At 40.8% G+C, this 22,481-nt stretch overlaps 1 protein-coding gene and 1 long non-coding RNA gene across 5 annotated transcripts in view; one reads left to right on the plus strand and one right to left on the minus strand.

Annotated features, from left to right (window-relative positions):
* The window catches only part of SRPK2 (SRSF protein kinase 2), a 147,699-nt gene that overhangs the window by 121,007 nt on the left and 4,211 nt on the right, over positions 1–22,481 (plus strand). For 2 of the 4 annotated variants that reach the window (XM_037387416.1, XM_037387417.1), the window contains 7 exons: positions 336–582; positions 1,552–2,040; positions 6,933–7,033; positions 7,135–7,242; positions 17,217–17,286; positions 17,995–18,087; positions 18,542–18,634. In XM_037387416.1, the coding sequence (XP_037243313.1) occupies positions 336–582; positions 1,552–2,040; positions 6,933–7,033; positions 7,135–7,242; positions 17,217–17,286; positions 17,995–18,087; positions 18,542–18,634 (1,201 nt within the window). The remainder of the gene's footprint in view (positions 1–335; positions 583–1,551; positions 2,041–6,932; positions 7,034–7,134; positions 7,243–17,216; positions 17,287–17,994; positions 18,088–18,541; positions 18,635–22,481) is intronic. The other 2 variants (XM_037387420.1, XM_037387419.1) reach the window with 2 other exon arrangements.
* On the minus strand, positions 20,409–22,465 carry LOC119147976. The gene is made up of 2 exons (XR_005104258.1): positions 21,698–22,465; positions 20,409–20,726 (listed from the first exon to the last, which is right to left on the minus strand). It is a non-coding gene; the product is annotated as an uncharacterized LOC119147976 (long non-coding RNA).

Raw genomic sequence — 22,481 nt, forward strand, 5'->3', positions numbered from 1 at the left:
TAGTCTAGATTGAAGTTCAATATTATTTTGCCTAGTTGAGATTATAGGAATTTTACTGTGACATCTTCGATGTATTTTGCTCTTGTATCTAATAAACAACCATGTAAAAGCATGTATAACTATGTACAATTTTGGTAACTTTATTTGCCTCATTTAACCCTACGTCATTCTTGATTTGATGTAAAATGGAAAAAGCAATGTATTTACTATATTAATTGCCATCCAGTATTTTCAAGTAAAACGTAATCATACTGCAGGTGAATTCGGTGTAAGATGCCTTGAGAATGAGGTGGTTTTTTCCCCTTTGTTTTCTTTTGCTTGTATTAATATTTCAGATTGGAAAAATATCCAAAAACAAAAAGAAAAAACTGAAGAAAAAACAGAAGAGACAAGCTGAGCTGTTAGAAAAACGCCTGCAGGAAATAGAAGAACTAGAGCGAGAAGCTGAAAGGAAAAAAATAGAAGAAAATGTAACCTCAGCTGTGCCATCAAATGAACAAGAAGATGAGTACCACCCAGAGGTGAAACTAAAAACAGCTGATATAGAAGAGGTAGTAGATGAAGAACCTGGTAACGATGATGGTTAGTATTACCTGCTTTTATTGACCCTGAATTTACTGTTTCAGAGGGGAAAGTAATTGCAGCATTACATCTGGTGCAATGAACAAAATCTCCATACTGTCCTAGATCATTAAGTTTCATTTCCTCCTGTAGGTAAAATGGTAACTACAAAGTCTAGAAAGGGAAAGAAAAGCCAATCCTACTATAGAAGTGAAGAAAAACATGGATAGCGATCTAGCTATCAAATCCCACAAAAGAGCACAGAAAGTTCAGCAGAACAGTCAGTTGTCATACCACATTAAGTGGCATAGCCAAGTATCTTGGTGAGATAGAAGAAAAACGATGAAGTTGTATTCTGTAACATTAATGTACTTAGAGTCATCATTGCTTTCGTCTTTTCTTGTTAAATGTTTGTTGTAATGATCTATCAGGTAATAATAATGGCAGGTTTGTCACTAAATTTTTTTTAAATGTCTTCTTAAAATTCTTATTTAGCCTTTGTGATTTGGAGCAGAATTGTTGTGGGCCAGTTCTATTCTGGCTTCCCTGGGTTTTCTTGTCAACTCTCTCTGATTCTGATTAAAACGTAACTACTGAGACTGTTGTTTGGTTTGTTTAGTTTTGTTCTGCTCTTACTGCGTATTTTCCTGCTTCTATGATGACTCCCTGTTCGACACAGATTGAATTACAGATTTGTAAAGCTTGCTTTCAGGACATCATATACCTTCCCTTCATAACATTCTTCTCTGCTGAATTGTTCCCTTCTGAACCACTTCCCATTATTTAGTTTTTTCCCACAGCCTTATTCTTTCTTTCGCCTTTAATTTAGGTTTTAAATGCTTTGCATATTGCAGTATTTCAAATCAGTCTTTCCTTGTGTGATATGTCAGGAGTCAACTAGTCAACTAAAGATTTAAGAATTATGAATGCCTAATTTAAAAATGGTATATTGATGTATAATCTAATGTGTTGATCGTTGAAATTTTCCAGGTGAAGCAGAAGATCAGGATGAGAAAGAAGACACAGAGAAAGAAAACACTGAAAAAGATGATGATGTTGAGCAGGAACTTGTCAACACTGACCCTACAGACCCTAAGTGGATAGAATCCCCCAAAACAAATGGCCATATTGTGAACGGCCCATTCCTATTGGAACAACAGATTGAAGATGAAGATGAGGAAGAAGAGGAGTATCCAAACCCAGAGGAGTATAATCTTGATGAGCCAAATGCAAAAAGTGATTACTCTTATAGCAGCTCCTATGAACAGTTTAATGGTGAATTGCCAAATGGACGTCATAAAATTCCCGAGTCACAGTTCTCTGAATTTTCAGCCTCAGTGTTCTCTGGGGCTCTAGAATCTGTAGCTTGTGGTTCTGCTGTTTCTGAAGGATCAACTGTAACCGAAAGAGAGGAGAGCAGCCCATCTCACGACAGGAGCAGAACAGTTTCAGCTTCAAGCACTGGGGATTTGCCAAAAAGTGAGTATTCCTCTTTAAGTGCAGTACACCATGCTTGAAGTCTCTTGGAGCTGTAGGTGATATCTTTTGTAGAATGAGTAGTTAAACCTTACATATGTGTTTTACCTGTGGTCAGTGACACATATATGCAGATTTTACTTTTTATTTGTTTGGGGATTTTTGATGAAAAATCAATACCAAGCCTTATGGGTCAGCTGTCACACACTTCTTTCAGTAACACAGAAGGACCTTTCAGTAACCACCAAGAACTCTTTACCACACCATTTCCCTGACTTTGAATGCTAGGTCTAGCACTTCTCAGTGATGGTGATTTTTCTGTACCTACAGGTGAAGTGTTTTAAACATTTTGAGTTTCTGGGTGTGTGTCAAACCTACTCATGTCCGGGCCTGCTTCGTGCTTGAGTCTGAAGAGTGCCCACTGAAAAGATGGTGCCTGTGTGCCAGCCTCTGCAGGCAGAGGAATCTGTGCAGCCTGCTCCCAGATGCTCTCTTTCCTAGGCACTCCCCAGACTTGGGGAGGGAGCTGGATCATGGGGTCAGATTAACCATAGCTAGGGCTGGGTTACAGCTGCAGCCCGCTACTGGGAAGCCTTTTTGCATTGCTGGCTGACTTCATGTTCTTGGTTATGTCTACACTGAATATTTTGCTCATTGAATCATACATTGTACAAATGCAAAATCTCAGTTATGATTATTTTAAACTTGGTATTTCATCTGTAAAGACTTTTGGCAAAAAGGCAGAGCAGATATCTAGAAATGGAGAAGAGGTGCGTAAGTTAGTTTGGTCCAAAAGCGTTCTGGTGAATTTTGACCTCCTAGGACCAGGTTTCAAGGAAAAGCAAATGTATTAGTTTTGAATGGCTTTTATAAATACAGGGGGGAAAGAACACTTTTGATTTGAGTCGATGGAAGACTTTTGTCTAGTAGCATGTATTACATTAAAAAAAAAAAAAGGCAGCCACTAAGTGCAATAGAAAAAGCCAGTAGTTAAGAAAAAAATGTGATTGTATAATTAAAGGCAATAGCTTAGCTAAGTTTACTTTAAGTGAATTGGATATTTTTCTTGCATTCAAACTTGGGAGTTTGATTGATGCAGCTTGAAACACAATGCGAAAGCATTCTTGTTAAAGTCAAACGAATTTCCATCTTAAATTTTAAGAGGAACACAGAACTGTGATTTTGAACGTGCACACGCACTGAACTTGTTTTTAAGGGTATTAAGCAAGTTACTGTAGATGAAATATTCACATTGACAGATAAGTCTACACAGGAAAGAGGAAAGAAAGTTTATAGTTGCAAGTAGGCATTATTCCCATAGTTTAAGGGGAGAAGGTGATCATGAGATCATGTAATCTGACTTCCTTTTATAACAAGCCAGAAATACACCATCTATTAAGCCCAGTAACCTTTGTTTTTGGCTTAAAACATATTTTCTAAAAAGATACCTGATCTTTATTTGGACAAATGAAATGATAAAAAATCTAGTGTGGCTGAAGTGTGTTCCACTGGTCTCTACTCAGAATTGTTTCAGAAGAACTATAGCAAGTTTGGATTTGTCTAGCCGCAGCTTCTATTTGTTACTTCTTGTTTTATCTTTTCTCAGTCATATTAAAAAATTCTGTGATATGCTGTGTAGTCATTCATTAATGGTTCTTTTCTGTTTGAAACTGTTCCTGTCTTAGCCTTTTACTAAAACTTAGCAAGATGAAGTCTTTGTCTCTACAAGGCATGTTGCCAACCCTCAACTCGTTATGGTTTTTCTATATTCGGCATGGTTTTGGACATTTAAATTCTGGCCACCAGAGCTGCTCAGATCCAGACCTTTTGCCTGTAAATCCTGTTTCTTGAAGACATGGAAGGTGAAATCTTTGTTTCATTGCAAAGAGCTGGATTTTTGCCATTAAATTAAATAGCTTCAGTGTATTACACATAGGTTTTATTTATAGTGCCTGTGGCTAAATGATAAATATATGGGTTTCAGCTTCAATGAAGAAAATACTGAGAGACTAAATGTGTAAGTGGATAGAAAAAAAAAAAGAGATGGCTTAGGGAGAAGATCACTAAGCCTGCCATCAGCATTGTCCCAGATGGAATTACTGAATTTAAATAGTGATGTGTTGAAAAGTACGGTCAAGTGTATTTGTTGGTTTAAGACTTTAGAAGAACAATTCACACAGTTTATTAGAGTCTGACAGGTAACGGAATCTGCAGGTAGGCAAGAAATGTGAAGTAAAATACAACTGAGTAGAGCTGTATTTCTGGAAAATGTCAAGATCCAGACAAATAAGTCTTCCAGTCCATCTCCTTATACTTTGTAGTCCCTGAAACCATGTACAGGAGGTTGCTAGATGCTTTATAGCCTCTTCCTTTGTGCTGCTGACAGTATATAGGCAGAAAGCCTCTGCTGCTGGTTTCCTGGGGTGATGTGTAAAATCCTCATGCCTCCAGAGAGTAAAGCTGGTTTTGTCATCATGGGAGCAGCTTATCTCCATAGCTGGAGAAACAAACCTGCTTTATTCCTCCTTGATATTATCTCACCAGGAGCAATTTACAGACCTTTTGTACAAAGAAAGAAGAAAGATAGTAAATGCATCCATAGCTCACTTCTTCTGCAGAAGGAGGAAAAGCTAAACATTATTAATGGCACCACTGATGATGTTGGGTTAAAGAGTAATAAAACAGATTAAGGTATTTAGAAAGAAGAAAGATACAAGAGTTGCAGGCTACTCAGTATTTTTAAAAGGTGCTACTTTTTCACTATAACTTTAGTGCCCTTTTCTTGTATAGAAGTAGACTTTTATTTGTTCCTCTCTGTCTAGGCATTGTTATACATTATTAAGTAACATGGTCTCACTTGATTTTTTCAGGATACTTGCCTCAGTCAGTGCACAGACCAATTTGTGTTCAGTGGATGAACAGCTATTAAGTTTTTATCTTTTTCAAGTTTTCACCGTGTGACCAAATGCCCCTAAGACAGATCTATTAATTTGCTCATGACTCTTCTCCTCATTTCAGTGTTTGAATGTTTACTAAGTATACTGTTGTGCTGAGACTGTGAGAAGAGGAGGCGATACTTCTATTTTACGGAACTAGGACACACAAAAATGAAAATCAGAAATGCTCACTAATTTTGTGCTCAGAATGAGCTCCTTTGGATGTTTTTTTTTTGAGAGTACTTACGAGAAGTATGCTCCTTTTGACTGCACTTTCACTTGTGATTGATGCATGTTTGTCAAATTCAAAATTGAAGGTCTCATATTCATGTCTCGGAAAATATGGGACATAAACTGCATGAGTTCCTGAGAAAAGCAGATGTGTAGGCACTTGCCTATTACTGTGTGAGGGGTCCCTCTGTTACAAGAAGGTTGAAGAAAGCTGTTTCCTAACGTCATATTCGCATGTCTTGCTGATGAGGCCTTTTTCCCTCTTCATACCGCATTATTTACTTCAGTCCTTCACCTTCAACAAATGTGTGGGAAGGATTTATCTAGCACTATCTTTCTTTTTTATTACCTTTTTGCCAGGGCTACTGAATTGAGAAAGGTCCTGTTATTTCTTGAATAATGCATGTGACGGTGTTTCTAAAAAAATTCAACTGTACGGTGCAGCACACTCATAAGGGAAGACGTTAATATTCCTGTCTTCTAAATGCTGGATTGCAACCTTACTGTCTCAGTGTATTTTACTTTTACGCCCTGAGTTGGTGCTTTTTTTAAGCTGGAGTCTTGGACTCTGTTCCAGCTTTTTTAGAGGACTGTTTTGTTGAGGTCACTGTTCCTTCTGTCTTCTGCTGTTCAGTCTTGTCTTATCTTTCCTTCTCTCCCTGGTGGATCCTGCCACTTTCTTTTCTGGTTGGCCCATATTTCAGTGCCCTGATGGTCCATTCAGGCTTGCTGTCCCAGCAGCTGAAGATCCTCATCTGATTTTAGTCACTCTGAACTCACCATTAGACATCCTGTATTTTTTCTCCTTGTCCCATGCCTGGTGTATTTTCCTCTTCCAATTCTTACTTCAGTTTAACAGATCATTGTATCCCACTGGAGTCCCAGGCGCCTTTTGGATCTAATAAGTCATTCACCAGTTTCCAATTTAGTCTTTTTAGCTTTAGGGCAAGGAAACTGAAATCAATCCTCTACTGCTATATGATCTGTGATACCTGGTTTTATCTTCCATGTTCAAGTCAATCTTCTTTCTTTCCAGTGCAGTTTAGGAGCTAGCAGGTGGTATGTCAAAACAAATAAAAGTGGCAGTCTTTCACTGTCATATGTTAGGGTCATCAGTGTCCCGAGAGCCTCTAAAGATTGCAGGATTAATTAGTTCTGCCCTTTTAATCTGAATCATGCTCAATGCAAGTAGGACCTTCAGAGAACTTTGGTTCAATGCTGAATTATTTGTGAAATCAGTGACAGTCCCCTAGTCTCCCAAATTAGCCGTGGTTTTGTGAGTTGTCTTCCCTTTGGGACAGATTTTTTTTTAAAAAAGATAAATTATTTACCTTAGCCAAAAGTGGAAGTGTAGGATTTATTTTCTCAACCGAACTGTTCCAATAACTTATCTTTCATGTGGATTTCTTGGGAGTCTGAGTTTTAACATTTTCTGTCTGTTATTGGAAATACATGTGCTGTTTTTGCTTACAAGATCCTCTGGATATTCTAATAATAGTAATTCGGCAGTTAAAGAATGCAAAAATTTGCACTTGAAATGTGTAAGGATATTTATACATCAAGGTAAGAAACCCTATTTATGTTGTTCTAATTTCTTGTAACATTCAGCAAACTATTTTGATGCCTTTAATGTATTACAGAACTGGATGAAATGTCAAGGCAAAACTGCTTAGAGATATTGAATAGGGTGCTCAAAATACTAACTGTTCTGCATTTTGCTTGTGTTAGCAAAAACTCGTGCTGCTGACTTACTGGTAAATCCACTGGACCCAAGAAATGCAGATAAAATTAGAGTTAAAATTGCTGACCTGGGGAATGCCTGCTGGGTGGTAAGTATAACTACATCATTTTAGCTGTTTAGCCTTCACTATTTAGAATAGGCCTTTTAATTAATTTTTTTTTTGCATTAATGTGGTTCTTTCTATTTTAGCATAAACACTTCACAGAAGACATCCAGACAAGACAATATAGATCCATAGAGGTTTTAATAGGAGCAGGTTACAGTACACCTGCTGATATCTGGAGTACAGCATGTATGGTAAGAACAATACAATGTGTATTTTACAAGAATAAATCTCCTAAAACCAGTTGTTTATTTAGTGAGGAAACCTGGCAAGGATGGTTCTGACATTTTCACACAAATACATTATCATAAATTATGTCATATCAGATAGCTGCTGATGATTTTCCCCCTTTATTTCAGTTTCTCAAGCATTTGTAATCAAAAGGAATTATTTTGTAGGGCATTTCTAGTTTTCATTTGATGCATTTTAAACTTTTAGTTAAAAACATTCACATTTGGAGGGAAATACATATGTATTTTAAATGAAAAAAATCTAACTGCAGTAGTACAACTGCATGTTTCCCTCCCATCTTAGAATCTATGTGACTGTTTTCTGTGTTTCCATTCCTTTTTCTTGCATAAAGTAGCAGATAGTGAAATAATTTAAAATTCTTGCCAAGTGCAGAAAAAACGTTCATCAAATTAGGCTTGCAAATCACAGCTTTACGTTCTAAACTTTGAAAATAATTTAGTTTATTAGTAAAATTTGTAGTAACATTCTGCAGAATCCGTTTTAACACAGTAAAACTGAAATTACAGATTTTTAAAAAAATCTTTAAAGAATAGAAAAAGTAAAAACTTAATCATTCAACTGTTTGGTTTGTAGTATCTATTTGAGGACAAATAAGCTATATGCATCTTCTCATTAAAGATAGTTTTGGAAATACATTTAGAAATATCTTTGTCTATTTTGAAAGTGAAAACTTATTCAAATCTTTATATTTTACAAATACATGTCTGAAAAGAGTAAGTGTGTGAGGAGGAGGAGAAGACTCAAATACTAGACACAGTTTGCAGGCGTGGGTGATGAGAAGAATTGCAGAGCTCAGAGGGAGAGGAGGAGGACTGAAAGGAACATAAAATCCTACAGATATTATAAGCTCAACAAGCCATGTGTTGGAAGTAACTAACCCATAAGTAAAACCGCAAGTATATTTTCTCTGGAGTTTAATACTAGCTTTTACTTGGTACACAGAAAAGAACATCCATTTCCAAATTTACTTTTCCATTTTGGAGCAAAATGTAGAATTTTTCTATTGCATTGAAAACAAAGCAGAGAAAATATTCCACAGTTTTGATCCTTAATTCTTTGAATGATTCTTCTCTTAACTAACTACAAAATTATTATAGAGGCTTTTTGTTCCTTTCGCTTGATACTTGGTAAACCTCAGTTGAACTTTGATACCTTCTTATGATATTGAATACCCTAGAGTTATCTTTCTTTACAGTTGTACCTATCCCCTGCTAATTTTATAGGGTCTTGTAGCTAAAGCCACATAAAAAAGGCTGAAGTCTATCTAGGATTGTGTTTAAAGAAAGTGGGGTACTTCACAGCAATATCACACCTCGGGAATATTGTCTTACAATACACAGGATTGTTCAGCCCCTTACAATTTACATTTTTTCCATGTTACATAAGTGCTTTCTTCATGTGAGTCCTTTCTCAGACTCAAGGGGAAAAAAAAAGCCTAAAGCATTTCTCCCGCTAGGGGTATCATAAAGTATCATAAGATCAGATTCACAACTATTTATGAAATTTCAGTATCTTAATGCAAAATCTATACTTTTGCTTTTTCGTTATGTAAGCTTTAAAGATAGTAAAGCATTTGAAGCAGAAATACTGGAATTATGTCTTCTGCCACAGACCTTTGGGGTTTTGCCCTTAAAAATGCAGTAGAAATTTTATAATCTTACAGCACTGATATACAATTGTTGAATTCAGTTGTTGTCATTGTATAGTCATGTAAAAAGTGGGGTTCGGTCTCTGAAGCTCACTCCAAAAATTTGTTGTTTCAAACCCCCTCGGGATCTGCTTTCATCCTGTGTGGTTGAGAAAACAGGTCAAAGCGCTGTGAGTGCTGATCCTGTATCAGATGGAAAACAGCTCTGAGGTAGGGATTGACTTGAAGACCTGAGCAGCTTTTTCTGCAGAGGACTTCTAAGAGAGATTAATGGCCAGGGAAGCATTCCTGGTGTGGAACTGCAAACTCCCAATTAACTTATTTAGGCTGTCTTCAAAAATTATGATTTGATTCTCTCCAATCCCTAACACAGCCAAGAACGGTGAAGTACCAAAGTGTCTTAATGCCCTTGTAGTCCCACTGGCTTTGTCAAGTCTGGAATCCTTGTGGTACCTAGATGTGGTTCAGAAAATGCATTTCTGGGTTATCTTGCTCTTGGTTTGTATGTAATTTTACTTTATATTTTATATTTATAGTATCTATTTTTATATAAATTATATATTTAATAATGGCTTTATTCCATAACCTTTACTGTTACTTGTGTTTTCAAAAGGACTGTCTGCTAGAGCAGGAGCTGTTGTTTATTTTCAGCCAAAATAAAGCTCAGATACCCTGTTAGCCATGTTGTCCCAGACTCTTAAAGGAGAGCAAGGAGACTTCTTTGTTGTGTTGCTTTGCTTGTACAAGTTCAAAGTCATTAAGGACGTTTTTGGAAGCAGTGCTATGCGAAACCAATGCTCCAGCAGTATTGCCATGACTTTCTTCTTCGCGAGTTTCTGTCCTTCCATACTTCACCCAGTGTGACAGTGGGCACACGTGACGTAGTGTCCTACCAGCTGACTCTGTATTGGTTGCATATGGTATTTCTAATGTCCTCCTTTTCTAAATTTTTTTTGTTTTGAAAAAGTTTGTCAGTTATGGGGTAGCTGTATGTCATTATGTGACCTAAGTCTGAGGCTGTGTCCAGGTTAGGTAAGCAATTGTTCTGATTGTCTCCACCTGTCAGAAATACCGTGTTTGTGAATGGGTAGGCAGGGTGCCATGGGGCTTTGCATTGGGAGCCACGTTACAGTACTGCAGATGCTGTCCTTCATTGTGATTATGATTTTGACCTTGGATGAGCTTCCTCTCCTCCTTTTCTCTACTGAATGTTGATTCACATATTGCAAAAATGTGTGCCTAATACGAATGATATGTATTAATGTGAATGCAGAGTCTAGTAAGGTAGTATCAAAGCAAAGATGAGATGTTGTGCTTTTAAAACCCTTGCACACAACTGAATCACCAAGTTATTTCTCTGAACCTGCACTGAAAGAGGGTTCAAAATATTTTGACCTCATTTGGATGGAATTGTGTGCAAATACATCTTACAGATCCGTGTGTACCCACAAGCTTCAGATTGGAGATTTCTGACCAGTACTCTCACAGAGACTTATCCAGGTGTGCTCTTCACTCTTCCATCTGTGTAGCTCTTGCTGACAGAAGACCTGCTGGTTCAGAGTTGTGGTCAGGTTCTTCATCTCAGTGGGCATTGTTTAAGTTTCACAACACGGCTGCCAAACTCTGCTAAAAGGGCTGGCTCACAAGTAGTCCAGAACACTCTGCGTACTAGTAAACAGGCACGCGTGTCGTGTCTGTGTGGAGTGTGCTCCTCGCCTGGGCTCTGTTAATATGGCTTTGGCTTCATCCTCCGTGGTTTTGATGCAGCTTCCAGGAAAGAAATCCTGGTTTATTTGTATGGGAGTAGCCATTCTGATGAGGATTACTTGTGCTGGAAGCGTACATGAATAGAATCACGTAAGGACTCTACCCAAATAGCAAAAGAGGGAGAAATAACTCGGTGATAATGACCTTACAGTTCTGTTTCTTTTGGTGTTAGGTCAGTGAATTAGTAGCGTTGCAAGCCAGCAGCCTGCGAGCTAAATGTTCTAGTTTTTGATGATCTGGCAGGGCCCAGTTCTTGTGCCCCTTAACTTTGAATCAGACTTAAAGGATGAGGGTGAATATCCTCAGGCAAGCACCAGTCCTGTGCGCAGGTGATCTGAGTCTCAGAGTCTTTAAGAAAAAGAAGAAAAAAAAAGAAGGCAGGGGAGAAAAGAGGATGATACAGATCTTTGGAGGCTTGTAATCAGTGTGTGTGTGGTGTGCTGTGAGCCTAATGAAAGAAGTGAGATGCCAGTGGCTCTTCCGGAGTGCAATATAGACTTGTTTGCTTGGTCTGTGCTCAGCAAAGAATGCAACAAAGTGTAACTTCAGGTTTTTTCCCCCAGCTTTGGTGACCTTCCTCTGAGTGTTGCACAGTGCCCTTTCTTTTTCTTTTAGCAGTGTGGCCTATTTAAGTGGGATACTCAGTTTTTGTTATGGAAGGCTAGACGCTGGGAATGTCTCTCCACATTTATTAAATTCTAGAAAATTCTAATTTCCCCTGCTGTGCTAAACCCTATTTTAGTTCAGCCAACAGGGAGGTGCATCTCTCATTTTCACTCAAAAAAGGGAACAGATTTGGAGCCAACAGTGCCTTTGACAGGCTTGAAACCAGCCTTGATCGTTTAATTTTATCAGGCTGAATTTCCACGTTTGCAGTATTGAGAGGGCTGCTTTCTGTGGAGCAGAAACTGAATAGGCACTGCATGCTTTAGGATTTCCTAAATCTCAAAAATGATGGAACACAGCACTCCACTGCTGTTGCCAAGAAATCCTGGCAAGATAAGGGAGTTAGTACTGGCAGAGGGCATCCCGTTGTATTGCTCCTGGATATGACTGCAAGCACCGTAATTCCACTGCTTTTCCTTGTTTATGCTCTTTGGATTGGAAACCGGAAAAACACCTGAAATGATGAGTCTTATCATCTGAGTTTTGTTGTTCATTATGTACAGCCTTGTTTGAGCTGCAGGGAGATGACTGTGTCATGAGCTAGGACATTAACAAGACTATTTTTTCAACACTTATCTGAGGTGGCTTTTGTGGTGAGTTGTGATTCCTGAAATAGCTTCTTTTTATAATAAGAACTAGCAAGTAGATCATAGCTGTAGATCAGCCGGAGGTCAAAGAAGGCAAAAATTGTACTTGGTGGTTTTACCTACCCAAAGAGAATACAAACGATGAAAGAGAATACTGCTGGGGTGAAAGTGAAAGTGGTCAGGCAAACAGCTTTAAAAATTAGGGAGATGCTGCTACAAGATAAGCGAGCTTACAGCGGTGTTTTTTATTATGAGATTTCTGTGCTTGTGAGAGAACTTGGAGGGACAGAATGAAGAATGAGCAGAATATAGTAACTTACGATGTCAAAATTAAACCTACATGTAAGTGCTTGTAGTTCAGCCCCCAGTTTACTACTTTGCGTGATGTCCTGTAATGTGGGGTGGAGAGGTAACTGTCCTTAACCACTCTTCCTGTGTTTAAGCGGGGGGAAAAATGATTGTGTCTCCATGGGATCATGAGTATCATCATGTTAGTATGTGTGAGTGGCACATACCAAAGGTGTGATGACAAGCCTCAGTCTGCACAGAAGCAGTATTTTTAGGAAAAATGGAAAATCAGAAATCTGCTTGAGAGAAAAGAAGTTGTTGAAGTCAGTATGCACATATTTTTCAGTAGGCAGATCCAGTGGAAAATGCTGTATTAATCACTGTACACCCTTTTTGAAGGTGGTGGGTGGACAGCCCGAAGCATTCAAAAGAAAATAATTTTCAAAAGAAACTGACTTTCCAAAGCAACAACTCAGCATGTGCGCGATTCCAAGACTGGAGTACAGCAAATAATAGAAACCTGTTTCTTTTTCAAGCATCCCATGCATGTCGGTGTTGTGTATAACTGGCCTTTCTCACCATGCAGTAACCATGCAAAATGTCCTTTGATTTTCTTCCCATTGCCTGGCCTAGGAAGATGTCCATGGGAGAACAGACTTGTCAGTTGGTATGCATATCTCAAAAAGCTTTTCCCTCTTCTTTCCACGCTCCCACTTACCTGTGGAACAGCATTCTTAAAACTAAGCCTATTTTTGAAACGGTTACAATCTTCTCATTCACAGCTCTTCATTTCAGCTGGGGCGGAGAAACTCTGGGCAAGAGCCAGATCTCAACTGTCAAAATAATAATTCTGGCCTATAGCTTTTCCTTTTTCGGCTGGGGTTTCATAAGAGGAATTCAGGGAGGCTGATGCAGTCCAAGTGAATTGTTCTTCCAGTCCTCTCCCAGACAGCTTTCCCTAGGCGTGCATCCATTTTCAGTCACCAGATTGAGTACACAGCTGTCACACGGTGAAAATGTAGCTATTTCCAATTGTGTGATTAGACACGGATCCACAGTATATGGTAGCGATGCCAACAGTTCAGTGTTGTGGTAGGTTCGTATAGAATTGTGTGGCAGAAAAGGAATCGTAGCCTCTCCAGAGCCTACAGAAGCGACAGTGTGACCATGTATATGAAAGGGTCTCCATCTGCAGATGGAGAAAAACAGTCTAGACTGTTTTCCTGCGATAACCCTAGGAGAGTGATAAGTAGCAATTGCCAGTACAGTCAGTAAGGATGGATGATTGCCTTGCGCTTTTGTGCCATATGTTGTGTGCTGTATCTCATTTGTTATCTCCATATAATAATTGAAATGCTGATTTCTGTTGAGGTAAATGTCAACGTTAAGTAAAAAAGATCATAGTATTTCAAAGTTGGAAGTTTCTGTCAAGAAACTAGTTTTTATAAATGAATACTTTCAAAGGGAAATCGGGTAAGTAAATGTGGTTAATCTGTATTTGTATTTGCATCAAAGAAATAATAGCCAAATTTAAGTTGAAAGAGATCACTACTAGTCTGCCTCCTGCTTGAACCAAGGTTAATGTCAAGGTTAGATGAGGTTGCTCAGAGCCTCATCCAGCTGAGCAATCCATCTGTCAGGATGGCATTTCCGCAGCCTTTCTGAGCAGCCAGTCTCACTGAAGGATTTTTTTCTTCTTGTCTGGTTGGAATTTCCCATCTCGCTTTGTGTCTGTTGGCCTTTCATTGAGAAGAGCGTATCTTGGTCTTCTCTGTTACTGCCTTTCAGACAGTGGAGTGCAGCAATTACATCCCTCCTTCTTCTCCCCTTCTCCAACCTGAACAAACACGGCCCCACCAGCCTCTCCTCCTGCATCCTCTGCCCAGCCCCCTAATCTCTTAGAAGTCCTTCCTGGTCTATCGCCACTTTGGCAGGGTCTCTCTCATACTGGTGGCCCCAAACTGGTTCACTGAGGGGAAGGAGAAGTCGTGTCCCACCGAGGGCTGGTAACATGCTTGTTACATACAGCCCGGTGCGTGTTTGTCCTCCGTTGCCACAAGAGTGCACTGCTGGCCTGTGTTCACCTTGCTGTCCATCAAGGGTCTCCACCTCCTGATTTTATCACGGAGTGACTTAGGAATTGGAGCAGTTTTACAGTTGTGCCTGCAGTTGGGTGCGAAGTGTCAGTAAGCACTGAAGAGTGCTCGGGGAATCCAAAGCAGCAGTGCATTGCCAGAAGCGTAGCTCGGAGTGCGGGCAGCAGAGTGCTCTTCTTTCGGTGGCACTGACTCATTAACAGGACTGTGCGCACTTTCTGGTCTTTCTGGCACTTCGGGCCTTTGGACATCAGCCTAAAGAGCAGAAGAATGCCGATTGATACAATCCAGAGGTGTCATTGTCCTTCTTATGGCTATGTATGTGCTTATTAATGCTGATTCTTTTAAGTTATGGTAAAAACCTAGCTCAAGAATTTATTCTTTTTTACGAGACCCGATTGATTTCATTTACCTTGTGCTATGTAGCCAATCCATCCTGTAAATATCTAGAAACCTATTAGTAGGTTGCTACAGATGAACCTGTGAGGCGTTGTCCTGCATGAATGCGAAGAAGTATTATTGCAGATATTTATTGCAGCACCCAAAAAGCAAGGCTGTCTCTGGGCTGTCCATGTGTGCATCCGAGTCAGAAGATTTTTTTTCATTCTTGGTGCAGAGACCTTTAAAGAGAGTCAGGAAATGGAGTGTCTGAGATGCTGTGGCTCCAGCCCACTGGGCATGGAGTCAAAGCTACACACAAAGGAAGAAAGCAGCGGTATCATCATTTTGAAAAGCTTTAGTTTCTCTTCAGCAAAAAGGTGGTACAAGTATCCCAAATCTGTTAGCGTTTGCAGCTCTTACTATATACAAACTGATCTGATATTCAGTGTATCATAGTGGTATGCCTACTTCTTGTGGTTCTCTATGAACAGTTTTGACCATTTTTCCAACTTAATCTTTGTAGTCCCACAGAGACATGTCAAGCTATTAATACTTCATTTCTTGGGACAGAAGCTGTATTCTTCTGGAGTCTACCTTTGTGGCTAAATTCAACCACGTTTCCATTGTTCTCCAGGAACCTGTGTTAATTACAGCAGTGAGTTTCTCAGTGTCCTCAGAAATCGGCCCCATCAGCATGGTCCAGCTCTTCCAGCGAATATATTGCCGTGAGATACAGAGGGGACTCTTGGGGCTTCTCAGTCTTATCTCAAGAGAATAACAATATTCTCCACGTTGTGTTAGAGACCTCTACCAGTGATCTCTTCTCGCCACTCTAAAAATTTCTTTGGTCCAAATACCTGGTAATTTATTAAAGTCCTTCATATATATTTTTTTTTTCTTTAAGCTGTAAAATGAAAACTTGATCCAAGAGTAGAGTAAGAAAAAGAATGGATGACTTCTTACCAGTGATGGTGACTTTAGAAGCTAAAGGTCCACTCATAGGATCAGTGTCAACAAGGGGCATTCTTGCTTTCTTGGCTGCCGTGTGTGATGGCAATGAATTATTTTGGCTGTAGCCCACTTGGATGGCACTGCAGTTCCCAGCTTGAAAAAGCCAAGTGCCCATAAATAGTCTAAATTTGCAGGTGATTTAACAACTCCAGACTACAAATTGGAACAGAAGCATGTATATTTTTAGGAGACAAATATTTTGTAGTAAATGTTCTAACAGAGTGAAATCCCATCCCAGAAATGTGCCAGGAAGTTCTGCCTGTTTTTTGGAATGATTTTCTGGATCAGATCTTTTCCCTGGTTTTGGAGATGGAAAATAGTTTGAGTAAACCACCTGGAAAGAATTAGATTCCTGTGGTTTCTTGGGTAATTGGTGATCCAGAACAGAAAGAGAAGAGTTTTAACAAATTAGGCTAGGTGAATCCATGATTGTGCACAAGTATGGGCTGTCATAGTTTTTTCAGTGCTTTGTGACATTTAATGTGCATTACACCCATGAAGAGAAACTCAGTTTTGTCCTGACCTAACATAGGGGTTAGCATCCCGTCGAAGTGTTGCAGTGTCCCGAAAGAATCAGTCATCATGGTGTGTGCTCTGGATTCCTTCATCAATGTCAGTCTCACTATTTTACCCCGTGATTGCAGTATTTACTTTGATGACTTCTGATTCAACAAAAATACTTTTTTAAAAAAAACTTTCCAGATTTAGAGTCATCAAGGAACCTTACCCTGTTTTCTAATTTCAAGTGATTAATTGTAGTTCTAAATGGGGTTTTTTTCTGATTCTTTTTTTATTTCTGATTCTGATTTTTTTTTTTTATTTCGGTCCCCACCATGCAAGCTGACGGATAATTAGCCTTCAGTTAGAAATGTAGCTGTTTTTCATATATTTAGAAATACCTCTCTCTCAGCTTCATTAACTTACACATATTTAACACGATCAACAAGACGGCACATTGGTAGGTAAAACACGTTTAATATCAGCTTACACCGGTGCCCCCTTCACACCTCCTGCAGCCGATCGGTGCGGAATCGCTTCCTCTGCTGCCAGGTGCTGTTCGCTGTCTCCCGGGAAGTGCTCCTTGGTCAGCTGGTGGAGCTCCAGGGCTTGCCGGGGAAGGGACTGCAGTTCCACACTCCTTGTCCGTCTCCTTTGTTCATCCTGGTTGAGTAGGTGGGGACGCTTGGGGCTCGGGTGTGCTGCCCGTGTCCAAACCTCCAGCCTCTGGTAGTGACGGGGGCGCTCGGGGCTGAACGGGGGCTCTTTCCTGAGCCGGGGCTCGTGCTGTCGCTGCACTGCGGGAATGACGGTCCCCAGGTAAGTGGCCTGTCCTCAGTCTCAGATCCACTTGTAGCCCTTGAACTTCGAATGTTAATTCCCTCTTGGTTCTCAGATAGTTGTGACGTTTTGCTGACATCTTAAGATTAGAAATTACTTCTGAAATACCCATAAATATGTCTGTTATATTATAGGCTTTTGAGCTTGCGACTGGAGATTATTTGTTTGAACCACACTCTGGTGAAGACTATTCCAGGGATGAAGGTATGAATCTTTTGAGCTGTTGTATGAGTTTGTACGTATTTTCACACTCCTCTTAAATTTCCAGTGAGCTTAGAGTGGAGTTAAGTTTTGTATTTGAGTGAACTGTTCATACACATTGTTTTCAGAATATAAATATGATTTTTTTCTTTTTAGTTTTAAGTTCCATCACTAGCAGTGGGTGGGCAAAAACTGCCTTCTGCAGATACTCATCTACTTAACAACTGCCTGAAGGAATTAAACTGCCCTTCTTGTAAGATTGCATATGTGTGGAAACCTGATTGAGAATAACAACATTTTAGTTTAGAAAAGAAACGACAGATCTGAAGTTTATAGTATTTTCTCTTTATAAGAGTGACACTGGAATAATGTCTACGTTGTGTATTTTTATTTGAATTGGGCAAATACTAATTTTTTTTTAAAATCAGAATTAACTCCTGCTTCCATCTGTATACCTGTCCATTTTCATGCTTGTTTGCTTGTAAATGCTCTTTGCAGTGGTAATGTGGGCATCATTCATTGTTCCTAAATGCTACTAATGATGCCAGAGCTCTGCTGATCCTGGAAACCTCTGCATGGATTTGCTGCAAACATTGTTGATTTGAAACTATTTCTGATTTTTTACTAATTCCAGTTTCTTTCCTCTTCTTTTTTATCCCATCCTTTCCCTGCCCCTTCCACTCCCGTATCCTTTTTTTCTCTCCCTCATAGACCACATAGCACACATCATAGAGCTGCTAGGCAATATCCCAAGGCACTTTGCTCTATCTGGAAAATATTCTCGGGAATTCTTCAATCGCAGAGGTAGTACCTCTTCTTTTTGAAAGGTGCCGTGATGCAGACAGAAGTGGAATTGCTGTTGCTGGTTGTAGATGTCCCACTGAGGAACATTTCCTGAAATCACGCAACAAAAATTTCTTTTGGAAAAACAAAACATGCAGGAATCTGTGACAAAATTTTATAAATTTTTTTTTTTTTTTTTTTTTTTTTTTTTTTAGCTAAAAGTTCTGGAAATATTGGTACATTTTAAATTACATAGCAAAACTTGTTTGTAGCAGCTGATACTCAAATGTTGTTTTCAGAAGGAAGTTTTGCTGAAAGCATCTTTCCAAATTAGCCACTGAACAGTGTGCACGTATCTTTTTTTACCAGGATCAATCTATTTCTGTCTGTACCGGGCCAGTGTTAGTGTGTGCATGCAATGTACTGATTAAACTGTTGTATGTTTCTGTTTTGCTGGCAATGTTCTCCAATGCAGACCACATAGCATTGATCATTGAACTGCTGGGAAAAATCCCTCGAAAATACGCTATGTTGGGGAAATATTCCAAGGAGTTTTTCACCAAAAAAGGTAACGGTATTTATGCAACACTAATTTAAAGCATAGCACTATCCAAAAGGAGAATATGTTCATTTATGGGTAGTGAAGAAATATATCCGTTTAAATGGAGAGCTCATATTAAAGAAGAATTTTGGTGTAAACTTGGCTTTCTGAGAAAAGCCATGATTTGCAGTATTCATTTCAATATTACATTTAAAATTCATTTTGGGATGTACTCAACAAAGTGTGGATGATAACAAATGTCTGTGTGAAGTTGTTGTCCAGTGTTCATGTAAATGTACGGAATGGAGCGATGCATAGCTTGCAATGCGATGGAAAATCACCTGTCAGCTACTTTTGCTCGTGCATAGTGGTCCAGCATATGCCACTGACAAGGATTAACCAAGGTGGGAAGGGAATATTGCCCAGGGGGCAGTAGGCACGCAGCTGCATGTAGTCAGTCGTCACGCACTCGGAACTTCCCTGAAGGGACAGCATGCAGAAAAGATCGCTGTGTGACAACAGTGGTGGAGAAAGCTGCTCTGCTGTGCTCCGTGCTGTCGCACTTCAGACGCTCCGAATTACTGTAATGCCTTAGTGCCACAGCCGTAGGTGATGAGTTAGCTTGTTTGGCGTTGTACAGAAGTGCAGCCCCTCTAAAATTGTCAATTGATACAAGAAAGTAAGTAATCTGAACAAATGCGCTGGGCCTTGCAGTTCTTTTACAAATTTGTACTTTGTCTTTGTTCAGGCTGCCCTTTAAGACAGGTTTTTGACACGTGAAGGAGCGTGGTGATGCTTCAAGAGTCTTTTGGCCCCTCAATATATTGAGACAACACTGTGTTGTATGGAGGGACATGGTATCTCAGGAGCATCCCCTTCTGTGGTGGGGGAACTGCGGGGGCTGTTGGCTGCAGCTGATGAGCACGCTTTCTTGCTGAACAGTGCTGTGGCTTCTTTCTTGCCCGTGCCTGAGCGTGCAGCTCGTTGGCAGCGCTGGTGCCAGCCAGCTGCGTTGGGCACGTGTGGTGCCGGGGCAGCAGTGGCAGCAGCACTGTGCTCTGAGAGGCTGGGACCATGGGCCAGGATACAGTCCAGTGATTCATTCCTCCCTTGCGTGAGAGCGGGCTGGCGTGTGCGTGGGTATTTCTGGTACAGCAGGGACCTCTGCATGTCTTCATCGCCTTAAGGAGGATGTAATGGCATTAAACAGTGTGAAGAAGGGCAGCAGTGGTGATCAAGGGGATGGTGCAACTGCCGTTTGGGGGAGTCTAGAATACCTGTGGCTTTTTGCGTGGAGGGGAGAGTGTTGCCGGAGGAATAATAAAGGTTTACAAAATCAGGAAGTTAGTGGATAAGCTGAAGACGGCTGCAGTTTTCCAGCACCTGCCACGTGAGGGCTGGGAGACACCCAGTGAAAGTTGCGGGGGTGGCTTGAAAATAAGTCCTTCCCTGCGCAGCGGCGAGCTTCAGGAGCCCGCTGCCACAGGGCTCGCAGAGAGCGGCCTTAGCAGCAGCAGCCTGGAAAAGAGACTCATGTCGACCGAGATGAGCAAGCTCAGGGCTGAGAGGCCCACACTGTATAAAGCAGTAAAAGAGGTGGGCAGGGGGCAGCCTCTGGCACCCCCCGCCATAGGAATTGCAGCTGCTGGAGCGTGGGCAGGGCCTTCGGGAAGGCTCCTTGCCCGCCCTCCCTGCCTCTGCCCGCCGCCCCCGTCAGCGGCAGGTACTGAATTAGAAAGACCACCCAGCCTGACCCCCCTTAAAGCATATCTCACGTTCCCGCTTTTCACTTTACACCAGGTGGGTTGGCATTTTTTTAATGATGTCGTAGAACCTTAAAATGACCTAACACAATAACCACAGCGTCTGCGGCGCACAGAAGAGGGTAGTTTGTAAAATTCCCATGAGGTGAAGAGTTCCACGTGCTTCCATGATATCTTCCGCTGCTAAGTGCCGCTGTTGTCCTGTAGGGCCTGTACGTCACTGACATTCCTCAGAGGCGTCGTCTCCCTTGGCTCTGGGTGGGATTTAAGCACTTTGAAAGACTTGGTTCAGCTGCCACACAAAATGTAAATGCAAGTTTGCTGTGGAAGCTTAAGTAGACTGGATCCCATCTGTTCTGCTCAAAACAGAAAATCTCAAATGCGGGCTGGAGGCGTAATAGCCCAAGCTGCATTTTCAGATCATACCAGTTATTCTACTGTTACAAGTCAGGAAAACTGAAACGCTTTGTGGAGGGAAAATGGAGGTGGTGGGTTTCCTGCTCGCTTGAGATTTTTTTCATAGAATTGGGCACCAGATATCCATTTCTTTTTTCCTGGCCACCTCAGTACTGCCAGCCTCTCTGGTGCCCACGGGAGGGTTCTGTGTTTGATGGGCTGGCAGGGAACGATACAATTCATAAGTTGGCCAGCAAGCATTTTGTACTCATCTGCTTATGACCTGAGCACTTGAGATCAGAAGCCATGCAGTACAGGCCTGGGGCTTCTGCAAAAATTTCATGCTGCGGTGTAGAAGTGGGCTTAGAAATGTAACTGTAGGCTCCTGTTTTGAAAACATGAGCCTTGGGTGAAAATCGAGGAATTACGATTTCGGTGTTGCTCCTGTCCCTAGGCAAGTTCAACCTCAGAGACAAACTTGAAATATTTGAGTTGCCACTGAAGTCATAGGCACAAAAGGAAAGGTGTTACCAACTAACGAGTTTACAGGATTAAGTCCCTTCTTCTCAGTAAAATAGGAGGGTGCATTTAAAAAAGGAAAAGCATTTATAAGTTACTGCTTAGTCACTATAACACAAATGCTCACATACTTTTTATAGGGTCTCATCCTGACTGAGCCGCATAATAACTCCAGTGAGTCCTTTTTTCCAGTGCCTTCATGAAAGCTGTTTTGTCTGTAGAAATGATTAATATGTTTTGGCACTAAAACTTTAAAACGCTTTTATGTTTGCTAGGCTGTGGACCCTTTTAGTTTTCTTCTGGTATTTCCTAGCCCTGTTTCCTTGTGACCTAAACCTGTGTGAGATGCCGGCTAGGTGCTGGCTTTGCCCATTGGAAGTTGTACCAAGGAAAAACACTGCTGCTTACTTACCATGCTGGAAGAAAGGAGAGGGCTCTCCTCCACTTCCCTCTCTTCCACCTCAGTACTGTGGGGCCTCGCCAGCAGTTCCTGTATTAGTTCTGAGGAGCGTGTCTTCTAAATACATACTAGCAGATGATATCCCCCTGCTGCTTCCCCAGTCCTTCATGTCATCCTTTTCTTACTGTTCAGTAATCCATATCCCTCTTGTGCGGTGACACAGCTTTGTCTTTGACAAATTCCATAGTCTAACTCTGTTTCTTTGTACTGCAGTCATCAAAGAAAGCTTTAAAATAGCATCTTCCCCCCACCCCCGGCCCTTCAGAAATTTCTTTAATAATTTGTCTGACTTAACATTCCATTTTTCAGAAGGTCTGTCGCTGCCTCCGCTTTGGCCACAGGGGTTTTACAGTTCTGACAACTCTGCTGTCCTCTCAGGATATTTCCTGGGTGCTTCACTATCAAACATCTAAATAAAGAGCTTCTGTTAGGAATCTTTCACTTACTGTTACGGTTTTAGCATTTCTTTGAAAGTCCATGTGAATGGCCCGAGTGGTGTCAGGCTGGTGGGCCTTGTGCTTGTCATGTGGCACGTGGTGGCACTCGGGATGTTCTGTTCCATAACCTTCCTGGCACTGAGGTCAGGCTGGCAGGCCTGTGGTTCCCTGGATCCTTCTTCCTGCCCCTCCTGTAGATGGGTGTCACACTGGCTAACCTCCAGTCTGCTGGGACCTCCCCAGTTAGCTGGGACTGTTGGTAAATGATGGAGAGCAGCTTGGCGAGCCCCTCCCCCAGC

This window comes from Falco rusticolus, chromosome 5 (assembly GCF_015220075.1).
Source record: "Falco rusticolus isolate bFalRus1 chromosome 5, bFalRus1.pri, whole genome shotgun sequence".
Taxonomy (NCBI): Eukaryota; Metazoa; Chordata; class Aves; order Falconiformes; family Falconidae; genus Falco; species Falco rusticolus.